Source organism: Choristoneura fumiferana, chromosome 26 (assembly GCF_025370935.1).
Source record: "Choristoneura fumiferana chromosome 26, NRCan_CFum_1, whole genome shotgun sequence".
Taxonomy (NCBI): Eukaryota; Metazoa; Arthropoda; class Insecta; order Lepidoptera; family Tortricidae; genus Choristoneura; species Choristoneura fumiferana.
The window spans coordinates 8,469,905-8,488,580 of record NC_133497.1 but is presented as its reverse complement, the minus strand read 5'-3'; the positions used below and the strand labels follow the sequence as shown (position 1 = coordinate 8,488,580).

At 38.5% G+C, this 18,676-nt stretch overlaps 1 protein-coding gene across 1 annotated transcript in view; it reads right to left on the bottom strand.

Annotated features, from left to right (window-relative positions):
- Window positions 1-1,272: 1,272 nt before the first annotated feature.
- The window catches only part of LOC141442800 (larval cuticle protein LCP-17-like), a 52,171-nt gene continuing 34,767 nt past the window's right edge, over window positions 1,273-18,676 (bottom strand). Inside the window, exons 2-4 of the mRNA XM_074107922.1 lie at window positions 3,766-3,873; window positions 2,555-2,664; window positions 1,273-2,274 (exon numbers count right to left, since the gene is read on the bottom strand). Coding sequence (XP_073964023.1) covers window positions 2,128-2,274; window positions 2,555-2,664; window positions 3,766-3,781 — 273 coding nt within the window. The 5' untranslated portion in view covers window positions 3,782-3,873 and the 3' untranslated portion in view covers window positions 1,273-2,127. The remainder of the gene's footprint in view (window positions 2,275-2,554; window positions 2,665-3,765; window positions 3,874-18,676) is intronic.

The window sequence follows — 18,676 nt, the reverse complement described above, 5'->3', positions numbered from 1 at the left end:
TTTCTTTATATGGTCGAAGCACATTTACCCTAAGTTTTAGGGGCTTGTGAGTTTTTTATATGGCAGCTTTGAATTTTAGCGTTTTGTTATTGCAAGTAGCGTAATTCTTTGAAAGTTACGGTTTAGACGGTTTTGTACATCCCTATTAACGTTCCATTGCTTGAAATTATTGTTTACAGATAGCCAAAGAATCTCACAAAGAATATTTAATTTCCTTAAGATTGGTTTTTTGGAATTTTTTGTATTTTTTATTTCAATTCCAAATTTTTACTTTTACGGTCATCCCGTAAAACGAAATTGTAAATACAAACTGAAATATAGCACAAAACACAAACTGAGAAACACAAGCTGAGATATGAGGTGCATAGGGAAATTCGTGTCGGTACCGTTGACCATCAGTGTGTAGCGGTATAGCACGCGGTACGGATTACCGAGGACCTGAGTTCGATTCCCAGTGATGGTCTTATATTTCAGTTTGTATTTACAATTTAATTTCCTTTTTAATTTCATTACCTCGCATTAGAAACTTGTCATGTCGCTATGGTCCTCGTTGTCTATTTGTACCAATAAAATGTGCCTAGATTCAGGCTTTGCCTTATGACCTTTATCTTCCTTAATCTATGAAACTTACCTACCAATTTTTACTGTATTACACCGCATTACGTTAGGGTAAGTAAAGTTTTCTTTAGAGATCACGTAACAAGTTAAATTCTCTTTAGGGTCTCATCACTCTCATCTCTGGGAAAAGGTAATTTGTGGCGCCATCTCTTGACGAATAGCCGTTCGGGGAAATAGGGAGTTGCGAGGTTTTCCCGCATGGGTGGACAAACCCACTAACAACACGTGCAAATATTATAATACCTAGGTAATATGTAAACTTTCGTGAACTTCACTCATTATTACTATTTCAGTACCAAGGGGGCTACTACGAAATTCGATGTTAATATCGCACCGTCCCTCTCACACTCGTATTAAATAATATAACCGTCAGCGAGACGGCAAGATACGAAGTTCGAATTTTGCTCTTCGTAGAATAGGGCCAGGTATTTTACGCTAGCAGGAGTTTGACGTTTTGTCCACATTGCAGTGGCTGTGGTCACGAGTAGACTCCAAGTCCAAAGTCTAAACGTGACCACGGCTGTAACATGGATGTAATTACTACCATTTACTACCTATAAATAGTCCTTGTGTTAGCGTGATTGTCCCTGGTACTGAAATAGTTATCTACAAATAATTACGTAGGTAAACAAATCACAAATAAAACAACATTAATTCAATCATTTATTTTATTAACAAATACCTTATTATTAAAACTATTTATACCTATTTACAATAAAAAAATAAATCTAACTTTAAAAATATGTTTGTACTGTCATGAGCATATTTTCGAATAAAAAAATATTATGTTTAATTAATTATGCAGTCGGGTTTTTGTAGTTTTATGTCTTGTTATCTAGATGGCGGTAAAACAACAGCAACTTAATATAGGGTGAGACAGAGGGCCTACTCAGAAATTCGAAAATCGAAATTCGTATCGTACCATCCCTCTCATTCTCGATATTAAATAGTTTAAGTGTCAGAGGCATGGAACGACACGAACTTAGATTTTCGAATTTCGTAGTAGCCCCGCTGGTCCAGATTGTCATTACTTATTCGGGTTTTTAAATCATGCGGTCGGGTTTTACCATGATGATATGGTGAAGGAAAACATTGTTAGGAATCTTGCACCTTGCACACACCTACGAAGAGATTCAATGGTGTTCCCAATCCGCACTGATCCGCGTGTGAACACGGCCCAAGCCTCTTATTCTGAAAGTAGACGAGTAGGTAGACGAGGGCGCGCTGGATCTCCAGAGGAATGCGACGTGGAGTGGGGATGTGGTCTACGGTTGCTTGGAAACTGCCATTATACGATAATTCACTCGGGTTTTAAGATTATACAGTCGGGTTTTGTATTAAAGTCTAGTAGTCATTTTCAGGTGACGGTTGAGTCGAGAGGTAGGCGAGGGCACCGCCAGAAGAATGGGAGGCGGAGTGGGGATGTGGTTGCCGGTCACCTGAAAACTTCTTTACTTAAGATTATTTACTCGGGTTTTATGATTATACAGTCGGGTTTTGTATATAAGTCTAGTAGTCGTTCTCAGATGGCGGTTTAGTCGCGAGGTAGGCGAGGGCGCGCTGGATCGCCAGAGGGATGGGGGGCGGGGTGGGGATGTGGTCACCGGTCGCCTGGAAACCGCCGTTTTCGTCCGCTTTGTAGACAACGTTTATGACCTGGAAAGAATGGGGAATTAGCTAATGACAATAAGCGGTCGTTTAAAAAAAATATTTTTCAATATAGTTTAAGATATTGTGTATTCAAGTTTGTATCTAATTGTAAATTGATAATTAATTATTTTTATTGTTAAATTGATATGGACCTCCGCCAAGTAACGCTCGATTCAATAAAATAATTACCGACGGCTTTTTTGCAAATTAAGTCAAAAATACAGAAGTGTTTTGGGCGAGTGCTTTTATTTTACAGTTTACGAGTAGTATTCATTGTTCGTCTCACCTGTCCGTCGGGGGCGGTGTACTGGTATTGTCCCTCGACCACGAGCGCGGGCTCCGCGCCGCTGTTGGAGCCCTGCAGCGAGCCGCGCTGCTCGTGGTAGATGCCGCCCTCTGGAATTAAAACAATGCTATTTTAGAACAGAAAATATTTACTCGGAATTTACACTACACATGGACAATATAAAAAAGCAAGTTTTTGCGGAATCGCGAAGCGGCCCCCCCCCCCCCCCCCATTCAGCTTACAGTTGGCTATCCGGACCAGACCAACGATGGTTTTCCGTTAATTCCGATAGGTCATTGATAAATATTATTATTATTATTTAAATTATCAGGCAAGCAGTTCTTTGGTCAAGTATTATTTTTGGATTGTTATCATAATCTAGTTTTAGGGTTTTTGCATAAGTATCTAGTTGTTTTTAGTGCACCGTCAATATAGAAGACCACGATATAGTCCAAAATTTTGGGAATTTCTATGGGCATTAAGCCAAATCCTGGAATTTAAAACCGCAGCCGGTAAACAAACGCTAGTTTATTCCATAAAAAAGTCATATTAAAAAAAAGGTATTTTTTATAAAAGTATGTTTATAGATATTAGGTTTTTAGTAGATAGTAACGCCCTTGTTTGCAGTGGCAGCGTAACACGGGGTGGATTAGAGTGAACGAACAGCCTATATGCTGTTACTGAACCAGTGAGATACACCTTTGGCCTTATATGAACTTAACATGGTGAGATAGGGATCAATCACGGTCAGTTATATGTAAAAAAAATACCGCCCCGTCGTCGTCATCTCTCAAAAATAATAGAAGACTTCGAATTATTTTTGCCACAGAAAAAAAAACACTGAAATAATACATTTATTTCCCTTAACCCTTCCCTTCCTGCTGGCATTGCTATACAATCTACTAATCTACAAATATACTATTAAATATATACATATTATATATTAAATATATACATATATATACAAGCGCCAGGAACGATTCGAGGCGGTCTTTTTTAAAATATAAAAATATTATTTAAGTTAGTTAGTAGATTTATTATTTAGTAGTATTTAGCTCTTAGCGTATATGATTGTATTTTCTGTGTAATGTTTTTACTTCTTCGTATAACACGTCATGCAGAATTTGGCACCCTCTTTGATGCTGGTACGGGCGGATCGCCCCCTCTGCCCCCCTATACGCCATCACTGCTTCTTTGCAACTGTTACTTACGTGTCTGGAAGGCCATTTGTAGGAGCCGTCCTCGTTGGGGCCCTCGAAATCGTTCCTGAGGATCTCGTCATCCTTCTGACAGGACACCAGGCTCAGCAAGGCCAGGAGCTGCAACCAATTACAACTGCCGTTACGGATAAGCAATATTCTATAAACTACTCGTAGAAAAGATGCTTTTGAAAAATATTTGGCGACCCCCTGCTTACCTCCACTTATAGTAATTAGTATTATCTTACGTTGATAATACAAATATTGAATACTCAAACACAAGAACGGTGAGAGTATTTTAAAGATACGCGACCCCCTTAAGGGGCATCCGCGACCACCCGGAGGCTCGCGACCCACAGATTGAAAAACTGCTGTTCTGTTGCTGGCGCTTTGCCTGCTGCTGTTACAGCACGCTTACTTTGTTGGTCTTACTTTAATCTTAACCCATTCTTATGGTCGATGTAAGTTCCTTTAACTATGTCATTACGCCATGTTAAAGTTAGCGCTATTTAAAATTCCGTGAAAATACAATAGTCCAAACTAGTATTTTGCTATGCCATTATGCCATATAAAAATCGGCGATACTAATGTTCTGCTATTTAATATTCTCCAGAAGTATATTCGGCGATAAGAGTGTTCTGTTATTTAATATTCTGAGAAATGACTATTATTCGAACTGAATTATGCAAAGTTAATTATGATTATGCAAAAGTATCATTCGGTTAAAAAAAAATATGAGGTACCTGTTATGCGATAAGTGTATTTCGGACAATCGATATTATGCAAGATAAAGGGAACCCACCTAAAATAAGTTCACTTATGGAAAATAGTTCACTAAAACACCACTAGATAGCGCTAGTAGTGGTTTAACTCGCATCTTACTGTGTATGAGTGAGGATTTAAAAAAATAGAGGAAAACATTTGACTTTGGCATTGTACGGCACCCTCTCCACGCGAGTTCAACTCGCACTTCGGAGGTTTTTTTCTATCTTAACCTTTATTAGTCAATTGACAACTTCATTAATTATTGATTAATGTCTAAATATTATTTTTTAGTAGTGTCAGGGTCATAATCATAACAAAATATTACGCTGTATAAATAAATCAGAACGGAAAGTCAACAGCAGGGCTACTACGAAACTCGAAACTCGAAGTTCGTGTCGTACTGTCCCTCTGACACTTATACTATTTAATACGAGAGCGAGAGGGACGGTACGATACGAACTTCGAGTTTCGAGTTTCATAGTAGCCCAGCCTTTTAGCTGTGGGAAACCGATACTTTTATTTTTTTATTAATTTGAACGATAATACCAATTCTCATCTCTGACGAAATTGTGAGAGTTGCGGGCAACAGTGGAGAGCTGTCGTTCATTGTGGCATTTGTGGCATTCTAAGGAGAGGCAACAAAGAGAGAGAGGAAAACATCGTGAGGAAACCTGCACAAACCTGCGAAGCAATTCAATGGTGCGTGTGAAGTTCCCAATCCGCACTGGGCCCGCGTGGGAACTATGGCCCAAGCCCTCTTGTTCTGAGAGGAGGCCTGTGCCCAGCAGTGGGACGTGTATAGGCTGGGATGGAAGGAGAGGCATTTGTTTTCGGCTGAGATGAGGATGTAGCTGTAGCCATACGGCCTTAAGAGCGTTTATACCTGCTGAGCTGGCAACGTTGCATTTTTGTTAGTTTTTCTCGATTATTCCATAAACATTGAATGAAAATTCAAAATGTTTTCTGATAGAACACCTTCTTAATGTATAAGTTAATGTGCCTACTCCAATAATTATTCGTGATAGACTTTTATATTCTTTAAAAACGAATTAGTATTTATGACCGGTTTTTAAAGAAAATAAAAGTCTATAACGAATAATTATTGGAGTAGACACATTAACTTATACATTAAGAAGGTGTTCTCTCAGACAACATTATTAATTTTCATTCAATTTTTATGGAATGATCGAGAAAAAGTAACAAAAATGCAACGTTGCCAGCTCAGCAGGAATAAACGCTCTTAAATAACCAAATTAATAATTCTATTCAACAAATATAAGTCTCATTTTGAATATTTCTCACATATTAGGTGATGAAAACCCCGTATAAGGTTGATCAACTTAGGAAATAACTGTCAGCATGTCGTAATTGAATGATTTAGTGTGTTGCATCAATCTGAGGCCAATTTAAACGGGTGAATCGACTTTTTTGACTACATTTATTAATTATCGAAATGGATGGCTTTACACATATAACAATACCGGCCAAAGCGTGTCGGACACGCCTAAAATAGGGTTCCGTAGCCATTACGAAAAAATTAAGTAATATTTTTCTAAGGATTTCGTATTTTATACGGAATCTTCCAAGTTTAGGTATATTTTATACCTTAGGCTGCTATTTAAGAGTAAAACTACTAATAATTCTCAAGCAAACTTAGCCGTTATAGTTTTCCTTGAAAGTTTGATATACTTACTACCATCCTGAATTTTTTTCAAATTTTTCCACCCACCGGTTTAGATTTTAGAGGGGGGGGGGACGCTCCATTTTAATGAATATTTGCACTTTAAAGTTGAATATTACGCAAAAAAATCAATAAATCGAAAAATTGTCTTTAAAAGACCTATCCAACGATACCCCACACTATAGGGTTGGATGAGAAAAAAAAACCCCCCACCTTACGTCTATGGGAATTGGGAGGTACCCTAAAAAAATGTTTTTGATTTTTTTATTGTACCATTTTGTCGGCATAGTTTATATATTCTTGTAAAACTACAGCTTTCTAGCATTGATAGTCCCTGAGCAAAGCCGCAGACGGACAGACAGACAGACAGACAGACAGTGTCAATACTTAAACTGAAAACCAGAATGTACTTAATTTGTTCAAAATCGAGAGTAGAATCGATTACACTATATTTTCAAGCAGGTTACGTTTATTTTTAAATCCTTTTTGCCACGGTGCCCAGTCTAAAAGTTAAGAATGCCGCATATGTCCATTAATAGGTATCTTTAGAAATTTAATACTGGCTATTTCTGACAATTTTGTTTTCTTCTAAAAACGGCGATACACTCGCAAGAACAAATTACGAATGTAGAGTTAGAAATTACGAAGAATAACTGACTTAGCAAAACTTGCGAATAATTTATGGAATAATTAAAGTATTCGAAAACAAATTCAATAAACTAACTTAAAATAGGAAAAGGCTGTTTAGTTATTTAACTAACACCTAGTACTAGGTATATGTAACTATGTTTTGTTTTCTAAGGCTCTCCGAAGAATCTGTGTAAAATTTCAAAGAATAAAGTCTCCTGGTTTAAGGCCAAGTTAAAGTGTAGCTGATGCGTAGTCTTTATGTCTGTCGGCGGCCGATTGTAAAATCCGCCAGATCATGAAATTCCTAGGCATATCATGAAACACCGCCACATCGGTTCTGGCACTTCGCCGGCCGCTGCCGCGGCACGCTCGCTTCGTTCGCTCGGCTCGTGCGTTGTAGTCACAATTCATACTAACCACTCCTCGCTTCGCTCGTCGTACCTAGATTTTTCTTTTTTTCGGCATATCACGATGTGCCCGGTATAGAGCTAGGAATATCGACGAATGCATTGCTCTAATCGATCTGCCGTATTGTTTCTCAGGCACATCGTGATATGCCTGGCCAACGTTTAGGCATCATGAAATGGCGTCACTTCACGATATGCCTAGGAATTTCGTGATCTGGCGGATTTTCGGATTGGCCGCCGACATGTCTAAAACTATCGTTAAAATTGCGAGCAAAATGTAAAAAGACGAGGTTATGTTGCGAAATAGAACAACATTTGCTTACAATATTACCATTACCACGCTATTTAATGGGACCTTGGTTTAGGTAAAGCAAGTTGCAGCTGAACTTGGAATTTGAACTCTTCGCTGGTCCGAATGTTAAGAGTCGTTTTGCAATGTCTTCAATGTTTAAATGTATTGTTGCAGTTAGATCAGAGACGCTAGAAAGGTTAACTATACTGAGAGGCAAATAATGTGGCCCTCAAATGTATGGAATAATAGGTAATTTTCAGAGGCGTCTTTACCTATAGTGCAGGGTGTGCGTTGCACACGGGCGCAGCGGTGTTAGGGGCGCCGGCCGCGGCACTTTGTACCTATTTCATTTTGACCGCGCGCTTCCTAGATGGCGCTTAAGTAATAATTGCACACGGGCGCTACATGGGCTAAAGACGCCGCTGGTAATTTTGTATGAAGAGTGGGCCAAATATTGTGGCGCTGAGTATAATTTCAAGTCAAGTAGGAGTGTTGGTTGGAATATCCATCCGACAAACAAATCAACAATTAGCAAAAAATTCATCATAAAAATTTAAATAATTTATTGAATCAGGCGTTTGTTACTTTGCGGAGGTCCATATCAATGAACTAAAACAATTACTTTGCTCACCCGCGACCTTAAGATAGCTACGTTTATGCAAGATATGCGTGTTCAAGCAGTTCCTCCACCTCCACACTGTAAGAACATACATTAATTATACAAACCCATCACCACACTACACTGACGCGTTTCGAACTCAACCAGAGCTCATCTTCAGAGCAACCCAACCGTACACCATGCTACTAGATGTCAGACACGCATATCTTGCATAAGCGTAGGGCGTAGCTATCATAAGGTCGCGGGTGAGCAAAGTTTTAGTTCATAAAAATTTAAACAAAAATTTGATTTTGACTGAACTGGTTGATTGCGAATAAAAAGAAAAAATAGTATATTGCTGTCTCAGGTTTTCCAGGCAATGACAACCCTTTAAAAGATAGTATTGTAACTAAGTAGTAAGGTATAGGTACACACGAAATAAAATCTTGATTTTTAGTGATTTTATGAATAAAGTATGAGGTATATCATGTGTTAGTTAGTTAATCACATAGGCTAGAACATCCAATTATTTTGAGGTCAGATTTGAATATTAATAATAATGTAATTAATCAATTCAACTATCCAACTAGAACTAACTACATAAATATGCACAGATTGTTGACGCAGATATTGATATATTTATATTTTATTAATTAATTCGGGAAGTAATTTGCAAGTTTTTAATTAATGTGACTCGATGAAATAATAATTACTTAATAATAAAAAATCAAAATAAATAAATACATACCGTAAAATGCTTCAACTTTGCCCTCTGGCCCCAAGATTGCCCTATTTGATTTAGAGTCATAACTTAGCACCCGTATATTATGTTTTTAAGCTTTTATCCCCATAATATCCCCATCCCCATCCCCATTATATTTATATATAATATTTATATTCTTTGTACGTGTTACTCTACTATATAATTTAATAGTGGCATATTTGCTGGTCTATGTTTCGTTTAAGTCTTATTTTCTTAAGTTTTTTTTTTCTATATTGTACCGTTTTTTGCCCAAATAAACATTAAACATAATAATAATTCCCGTGTAGATAAAAGTTTGAAACCTATACGAGTGCTAAGTTATCCACTCTAAATCCAATCAGGCAATGTTGGAGTCAGAGGGCAAAACAACTAACTAACACACATAAATAACTAACCTAACATAATAACAACTTAAAATTTAACTCATTAAAATTAAATTAGGTATATTAAAAAAGGTGAAAAACAAAAAGGGAAATTGCATAGTTCTAGCGGGAAGCGACAAACGAATTCTACGCGGGCGGAAAGTCCTTAATTAATGAATGAAGAACCAATTCGCAACCACATGAAAATCCCACTTGACCATTTTTCCCACTCTACAACCAGTTATTACATTTTATAACAGACAGATTTTATTTTTATTTTTATTTGACTGGATGGCAAACGAGCAAATGGGTCTCCTGATGGTAAGAGATCACCACCGCCCATAAACATCTGCAACACCAGGGGTATTGCAGACGCGTTGCCAACCTAGAGGCCTAAGATGGGATACCTCACGTGCCAGTAATTTCACCGGCTGTCTTACTCTCCACGCCGAAACACAACAGTGCAAGCACTGCTGCTTCACGGCAGGATTAGCGAGCAAGATGGTGGTAGCAATCCGGGCGGACCTTGCACAAGGTCCGCCCCAGAATGCAATTATTTTAAATGTCGTATAAATAAAGATATCATGCTAAATGCTAAAGACGTAAGTTACCTACTCATATTTCTGGCGTCTTACCTGATTACGTAAAAGAGATTAATGTTGTTGACTTTCAAAATAAGTACAATTATAATAATTACTGACGTTATAAGTTAGCGGATAAAAATCTCTTAGGTACATTGGCTAATATTTTTGCTAAACGAGGAAGGTCACAGCCTTTTAGATATATAGGTACGTTTTTAGGGTTCTGTATCTACGTATCTAACGACAAATGGGACCCTACTTAAGCTTCCGCTGTTTATATATGAATGTCCGTCTCACATAAGGCACTTTTGAACTTTGATGGGAAGTTACTGCGTTTTGACTACCTATGATACGATTTATCTTAAGTACGTTTTTTTTTTTATTCGACTGGATGGCAAACGAGCAAGTGGGTCTCCTGATGGTAAGAGATCACCACCGCCCATGAACATCTGCAACACCAAAAAAATTATAACAAAAACTTATACCGACTACAAAAAATCACAAAAGTAATAGTGGGGCTATATATTGGAGCTTCAATCACTCCTGCTGGTGTTGAGGCACCGAAAATTACAGCTTTCTAGCACTTATAGTCTCTGAGCAAAGCCGCGGTCGAACGGACAGACAGACAGATATTAAGAAAATATAGAAGGGTTCCGTTAGTGCCATTTTGGCTACGGGGCCCTAAAAATAGGTTTATGCAGAGATTTTTGCCTATAGTTTAGACTTAACTTTAGAGTCTGATAGACACTAACAACATATATGTAGTGTATTTGTGAAATAAATCATTTATTAACTTTGGTTCTAAAACTACTTATAATACATGCCGTTGGGATAAATACTAGGTAGCTACTAAAACCTATGACAACACGAAAAAAAACGGTTATCTATTGTTTCCCCGAAAGTTATATGCCATAATTTCATATGCCCGAAGTTCATATGCCGAAACTTCAGTTGCCCGAATATTTCGTTTACTAGAAAATTAATTTGATATATTCTTTATTTTCCCGAAAATTAGATGTCATAATGATATGAATGTAATACGTATTGTTTTCCATATTATTAAGTGCAATAATGTTATTTAATAGAATATTGAAACGCCATACTAGATAGTGTTTATTTTGATTATGATTGATTCAAATTGTTTTTTCTATTACTAATCTATCTATTATCTATATTAATCGGGCTGCTATAAAAAAAAAACCTAACATCGAAGGCTCCGCTCCGCTCCCCCTTAGCCTTCGGAACCTAACCTATCAGAGTCGCTTCTGCTCCGAAAAGTCTTGCTCGCTCGCTTCGCTCGCTCGCACAAATCAAATGTCGGAATTCTAACCTATCCTAATCTTTGTGATTATAATTTACCTAATTCAAAGGCTTGTTTGACGTGTAGGATTTATCAGTATATAGTGTCGATAACTCACCAACTACATGGATGGCAAATGAAATTATGGCATGTGATACTTATGGCTTGCAATGATTATGAAAAATTAAATTAATATTGTGGGAAACAAAGATTCTGTCATTTGATTAATATGGTAAACAATGAGTAGTGAAAATGAATTTAGAAGAAACAATATTATGACGGTTGCATATTATAGCACATGAAATTCGGGCAAATGAAATTCGGGCAAGTAAAGGTATACCGAAAAAAACCCGTGCGCATTAACAGTGCCTCTAGTGTGGCGTTTTCACAAAACATTCGTTTACTATTCGAAAATCGTCGATACGTAGCCGCCACATGTCCACGGTGCGGCGTCGTCGCCCGTTTTCGTTACCGTACGCGAAATAGTTTACGTAGCAAACCTACACTCACAAAAGTTGTTGTGCAAACTTTCCGCTAGAGGCACTGTGCCCTTAGCGTAAGGTTTCGGTTACAAAATACGTCTCGATCGCGTTCGCGTAAAATCTCAATTTGTATGGAAACACGAACATCGCAAACGTTCCGCTAGAGGCGCTGTTCGTGTTTTCATACAAATTGAGATTTTAACGCGAACGCGATCGAGACGTATTTTGTAACCGAAAACTTACACTAAGGGCACGGAGAGGCGATAAAGTGGCGATATTGACTTGACGAAATGTTTCTCATGGAGTGATGGTGTACCTATTCTAAAGCTGGCAACGCCGCGGTTTAAAACTAGTAAGTACATTCAAGTGCAAAATTAAATATGTAAGTACCTATCTATTACTACTCAGTATCATATTAGTAAAGATGGGACTACGGACAATGAAGTTTGTAGAATATGTGGCGAGGAAGACGAAACAGAAACAATGGAACACATTATGTGTGAATGTGAATGTGACGCCCTCGCCAGATTAAGAATGAGACTCTTTGGCGACGGATACCCCGCACCAGGAGACTTTAATAAGGCACTACCGCTACGTCAAATCATCCAATTTATGGACGAGGTGATAATAGAGTATGTGCGAAGGAGGGGTAATTACACAAAAGATCCCTACGGGTCGAAGTGTATCCGCAAGGTGTGTTTGCAGGTGGTAGGACCTTGTGCAAGGTCCGCCCGGATTGCTACCACCATCTTGCTCGCTAATCCTGCCTTAAGCAGCAGTGCTTGCAACCCCTGGTGTTGCAGATGTTTATGGGCGGTGGTGATCTCTTACCATCAGGAGACCCACTTGCTCGTTTGATATCCAGTCGAATAAAAAAAAGGACCCCTAACGATAAGATAAGATATCTATTTGAACCACTCAAAAATATGTTACCACGGCCTTACCTATTACGTCGGAATAAAATTCCATATTTTTGCTCTCGACTGTACAATTTGGTATTCAAGATTCGTCAGTGCAAATAACAATATTGTTTTATGTAAATAACGCAAACTACTTGACGGTAAATATATGTTTGCCGATCAATTAGTCCACAAAGCGTATTTATTTTTAAAGGTACTTGACATTTAAAGAAAAAAAACTATGTTAAATTATTTATTATAGATTTGTACCGCTTCATGGTCCAGTCAATTAGGTTTTTTTAGAGTTCCTTACCTCAAAAGGAAAAAACGGGACCCTTGTAGGATTACCTTTTTTATATACAGGTGGGCATTTTAACAAAAGTTTTTAGGGTTCCGGAGCCAAAATGGCAAAAACGGAACCCTTATAGTTTTGCCATGTCTGTCTGTCTGTCCGTCCGCGGCTTTGCTCAGGAACTATCAATGCTAGAAAGCTGTAATTTTGCAAAGTATATATATGTAAAATATGACGACAAAATGGTACAATAAAAATTTATAAAAAAATTTTAGGGTACCTCCCATAGACGTAAAGTGGGGGTCATTTTTTTTTCTCATCCAACCCTATAGTGTGATGTATCGTTGGATAGGTCTTTTAAAACCATTAGGGGTTTGCCTGATTTTTCGATTCAGTGATTTGTTTGCGAAATATTCAACTTTAAAGTGCAAATTTTCATTAAAATCGAGCGTGTCCCCCCCCCCTCTAAAATCTAAACCGGTGGGTGGAAAAATTTGAAAAAATTCAGGATGGTAGTAAGTATATCAAACCTTCAAGGAAAACTATAACGGCTAAGTTTGCTTGAGATTTATTAGTAGTTTATGAGTAAATAGCAGCCTAAGGTATAAAATATACCTAAACTTGGAAGATTCCGTATAAAATACGAAATCCTTAGAAAAATATTACTTAATTTTTTCGTAATGGCTACGGAACCCTATTTTGGGCGTGTCCGACACGCTCTTGGCCGGTTTTTATTTCTATTACACTGAAAAGTTTAGTCGAAGAAGCAATATAAAGCGACATTTTTGAAATTTGTAGCGTGACAGGCGACGTCAATTCAATTCAATTCTTGAAAGTATAGCTCCATCGAATACTATCGATGATTCCGCCAATGTCGAGGTTGGAAAAGACACTATCAGTTTAGCCGTTGTTCGATAGATTCAGTGTGCGGTAATCGGATGAGAACCTAAAAAAGACAACACAAACATAAAATTTGTGACAGGCGACGTCAAAAAAGGGTTTTAGGATGGCGTACATTGATAATACTAAATAATTATATTAATTTGTACGAAAAACGAAGACTCCGCGCTGAACTAATATCGTTCAGTTTGACAAGTATTTTTATTTATTTTATTTTTTATTTGACTGGATGGCAAACGAGCAAGTGGGTCTCCTGATGGTAAGAGATCACCACCGCCCATAAACATCTGCAACACCAGGGGTATTGCAGATGATTGCCAACCTAGAGGCCTAAGATGGGATACCTCAAGTTCCAGTAATTTCACCGGCTGTCTTACTCTCCACGCCGAAACACAACAGTGCGAGCACTGCTGCTTCACGGCAGGATTAGCGAGCAAGATGGTGGTAGCAATCCGGGCGGACCTTGCACAAGGTCCTACCACCTGCAAAACTATGAAGTACTATGTATGTTTAACTATTTGCTCCTCTTTAGGGGCCCACCCGGATAATCCTCCTATAATACCTACTGCAAAATATCCCCTCCGTTCTCTAAATGTTGACAACTCGTCTCCTTTGCCCTTAAACTTCTCTACAAGCCTTAGGTCTCACAGTTTAACCTGCCCTTCTATTTATCCAAGTCACGACTAACTATATGTAGCGTACCTTTATATCGTACCTCATTGAGATAAGGTTATACTACGTTGAATGCGGCAAATCTGACATATGTCACTTAATGTCGTGACATTTTGGTATTTTGTCAATTTGTTATTTAGCTAATATGGGGTGACACTATATCCGCCCGGATAGTATGTACCTACATGGAAATACCGACCCGATTATTCGTGTACACGCCCATACATACTCGTGTCAAACTTACATGAGTTTCTATAGGCGTGTACACAAAAAATCGGGTCGGTATTTCCAAGTCGGTACAGTCGAGTTCATTAACTTGTGAGCAAAAATTGTATCAAAAATATCTGAACACGCTTCTAAGCCGTTAATAATCTATGGGAGGTACCATAAAAAAATCCAAAGAAAAATCCTGGCATTTTGTCTGCGTAGGTGCTACATATACTCTTATTCGTGCAAAATTACAGCGTTCTAGCATTGATAGCCTCGGAGCAAAGCAGCGGACGGACAGACGGACAGACAGACATGGCAAAACTAAGGGTTCTGTTTTTGCCATTTTGGCTACGGAACCCTAAAAAAGACAGTAGGGGTGTCCGAGGTAGGTAATAATTTTAACACCTTGTATACCTACCCACCGCGGGTCAAATTCAGACATACAGACATGTGAAATGCTGAAATTATATAAAAGCTGGTAATTATCACTAACTAAAATTTAGCAAAACTAACTCACCCGTTTACACGCCTCGATGATTTAATAAGCAATATATCACGTCACGTCATATGATCGTTCAAACTGACATTTGACTGGTTATATAATCAACCTTTCACCTCATGTTTGCACTGTGCAATCAATTTAGTGTTACTTTTGGTAGCTCTTAGCTGAGTTTCCATCAGAGATGTGAGGATGCGATGCGAGGAATGTTTTTTCTTCCAACTATGCTTTAATTTCATCATAACTGCACTAAGTACCCAGCACAAAGCGGGGCTTTTCTGCTCTAGAGCAGAAAAAATGTATGAAAATCCTTTATTGCATTGTTTTACATTTTTTTAATTACACCACCATAGAGGTAACAGAAGTATTTTTGCTATAAAATTAGCCTGCATAGTTTAAAAAAATCTAGTGTTAGGTTGGGCCAACCTGACTAGGGCGTGCAAAACCGGAAGGTTTTCAAAACCGGTTTTGAATTGCGGTTTTGAGAGCCCAAAACCGGAAAACCGGTTTTTCCCCGTTTTGGCAATGTTTTTAAAATATTTTTTTATTATGGTAGTAATGGTAGAATTTGAACAATTAAATCATATTCTTAGATAGTTTATATACCCCACATAAAAAATATTTATTATAATTACAGTATTAGTTTGGATTTATTACAATCTTTCAATATATATTTATAATCAGAACATTACAACTGCATTAAAATTACTTTCTTAATTTCAATTACTTTCCTTACTTTAATCTAAAATGAAATAACTACCTACCGAATAATTCGTTTTTAAGTTTGGTAGACGTACTTATATCTATTTAATTGAAAATAATAATGGTTAAAATACGCAGACAGACACATTTTAAGTAGGTTTAAATAAATCGAGGATATTCTGTCAGAACCGGATAAGTGCACAATATTAATTTTTAATACGTTTGCTAGATAAATAAAGCAGAAACATTGAGTATGCTATATATGTAACTTTAAAAAAATTGCATTTTCTGTTTTTCCAGAATACCCTCGAAATAGGTAAAGATTATCGATTACATTTATTTGCACATATCTAAGCCATACACATATAAGTACTTTTTAATGTCATTGGTAGCACTTATAGTTACTTCCTCGGGAACTGTGCATTTTTTGTTTATGTCACTCTCAGGCCCATAAACTATCTCTATGCCAAAAATCACGTCGATCCATCGCTCCGTTACGGCGTGAAAGACGGACAAACACACAAACACAAACATACAAAAACTCTTTCGCATTAGTATCGATAGGGTTTTGCAATAGTCAGCCCTGTGTATCTTACGCACACATTGTCGCGTGTACAGACGTCGTCGTGCCTATGTAGATCAAGAACGCGTATTTTGTACGGCGTGGCCTGGCCATCCTGTGGTTGCGGTAGGGCATGGGATCCGGTATTCGGTATTACCGAAAAACCGGGATACCGGTAATTTTTTCCCCTCTTTTAATACCGGTATTAATATCTTACAAAACCGGTTTTTTCGGTATTTTACTTGTGCTTAAAATAGTAATAGTCGACTTTAATTTCAAACAAGAAAGCACTTTTAATAACTTGTCTTCAGACTTAAGGCTTTTGAAAGTTACTTACCTCTTAACTACTTTAATTTCAAATTTACCGCGCACAGTTTGCTTTGCTTATTTGTAGTGTAAGCTTTCTCGAAGTTGGACCTACCTAACTGGACCGTTTGTCCCAGGTATACATAGTCGTCAACAACTTTGAGCGCAGAGCCCCCGACTATTGCGGGAATTGGGACAACATGGACATTAGTTAGACATGACTTTCGTCTTGCCCATGTTCATTTTTAGGCCAACTCGGTCGGAAACTGCTGAGGTCGGCGAGCATAGCACTGAAGTCTTCCATGGTCTCAGCCATGACTACAATATCGTCGGCGAATCGAAGGCGAGTGAAGTACCCGCCATTAATGTTGATGCCTCGTCCTTTCCAGTCCAGAACCTTAAAAGCATCCTCCAATGCAACGGTGAACAGTTTCGGAGCGATCACATCTCCTTGTCTGACTCCCCGCTGCAGAGGAATAGGCTTCGTGCTCTGGTCATGTAATCGACGGACATAGTGGCGTTTTTGTACAGACACTAGACACTTCAACACTTCGATATACCGGTAGTCAACTGCACCGCTGGAGAGCCTGCATCACAGCCCAAGTCTCGATCGAATCGAAGGCTTTCTCGTAGTCCACAAATGCAAGGCAAAGGGGAAGTTATACCCTTCGGTCTTCTGTATAACCTGCCGCAACGTACATGTGGTCTACGGTACTATAGGTTTTCGGAAGCCGGCTTGTTCGGGAGGCTGGAAATCGTCAAACCTGCTTGCGAGACGATTTGTGATGACCCTGAAAAACAGCTTGTAAACATGGCTCAGAAGTGAGATGGGTCTAAATTCTTCAGCAAGGTGTTTCACCTTTTTGAAGATGAGCACCACCACTGTCTTCTGTTCCATGCTTTCGGTGTCCCCCTTGGTGGAGGACGGAACTAAACGGCGTCTTAAGGTCCTTAAGGACTGGTTTACCACCCGCCTTCAAGAGTTCGGCTGTAATTTCATCGTCACCCGGGGCTTTGTCATTCTTAAGCTATTTGAGGGCCATACTAATCTCGTACAGGCTGACGTCTGGGATGTCTTCGTGATAGTGTCGGGTTAATCTAGCCCTCGGGTCTTTAGCTAGATTTTCGACGGGTGTTCGGGTTGTCGTGTCGCTATCCATAAAACCTCTCGTTTTCCCCCAACAGCTCAGGTTTGGATGAAATGATTCTGCCGTCGTCGGTCTTCAACTTCATTAACCGGCTTTGACTTACAGACAGATCCCTGGTAAACACCTTAGAGCCTCTGCTATTTATTAGTATTAAATCGGCGTACATCGCGCTTCAGAGATTTTGAGATCTGCCTATTGAACTGCTGATAGCGACAATTAAGCGTCACCAGAAGACTGTAGCAGTATCTCACGCCTCACCTGCATGAGCCTAAGGCAGAGCGCGAGAGCTTATTGGTTCTAGTACGGCGGGTTTTGAAGAAGTTAGATCCGATCGTATGGACAGCTTCCACAAACCCGTCGTTGTAATCGTCCACGTCGCTACCTAGGCATTCGAAATGGTTTTGAAGTTTGAGCTGAAAGCTCTCGGGTTTTGGAGCTGAGCTGGTTCCGGGCGGAGCGTAGATTTCATCAGTAGAGACCTTTCAAGCTTGAACTGGATATTTATGAGGCCTCGTACAAGCGAAAGAAATTATGCGAAAATTTGGTTGGGAACTAATAATCGGTAAAACAATTTTCACCGAAGATTAGAGAATCCAATTCCATATTATATAAGTATTTAGTTAACAATTAACAACTTGACTTTTTTTATTTTGATACTTGCTCATTAAAAAGGGAAGTTTTATTAAATCTTGCTTTCATGTATATTGGTTATATTTCAACAAAACATAGACTTATAAGAAAGAAAGAAAAAATAAAGGGAAATATGAAAATACCGAAAAATTACCGAAATACGGGATACCATCAAGCCCAATAACCGCATAGCCCTAGTTCGGGTGCATGCGAGGGTTACGGGCGGAGGTAGGAGTGTAAGT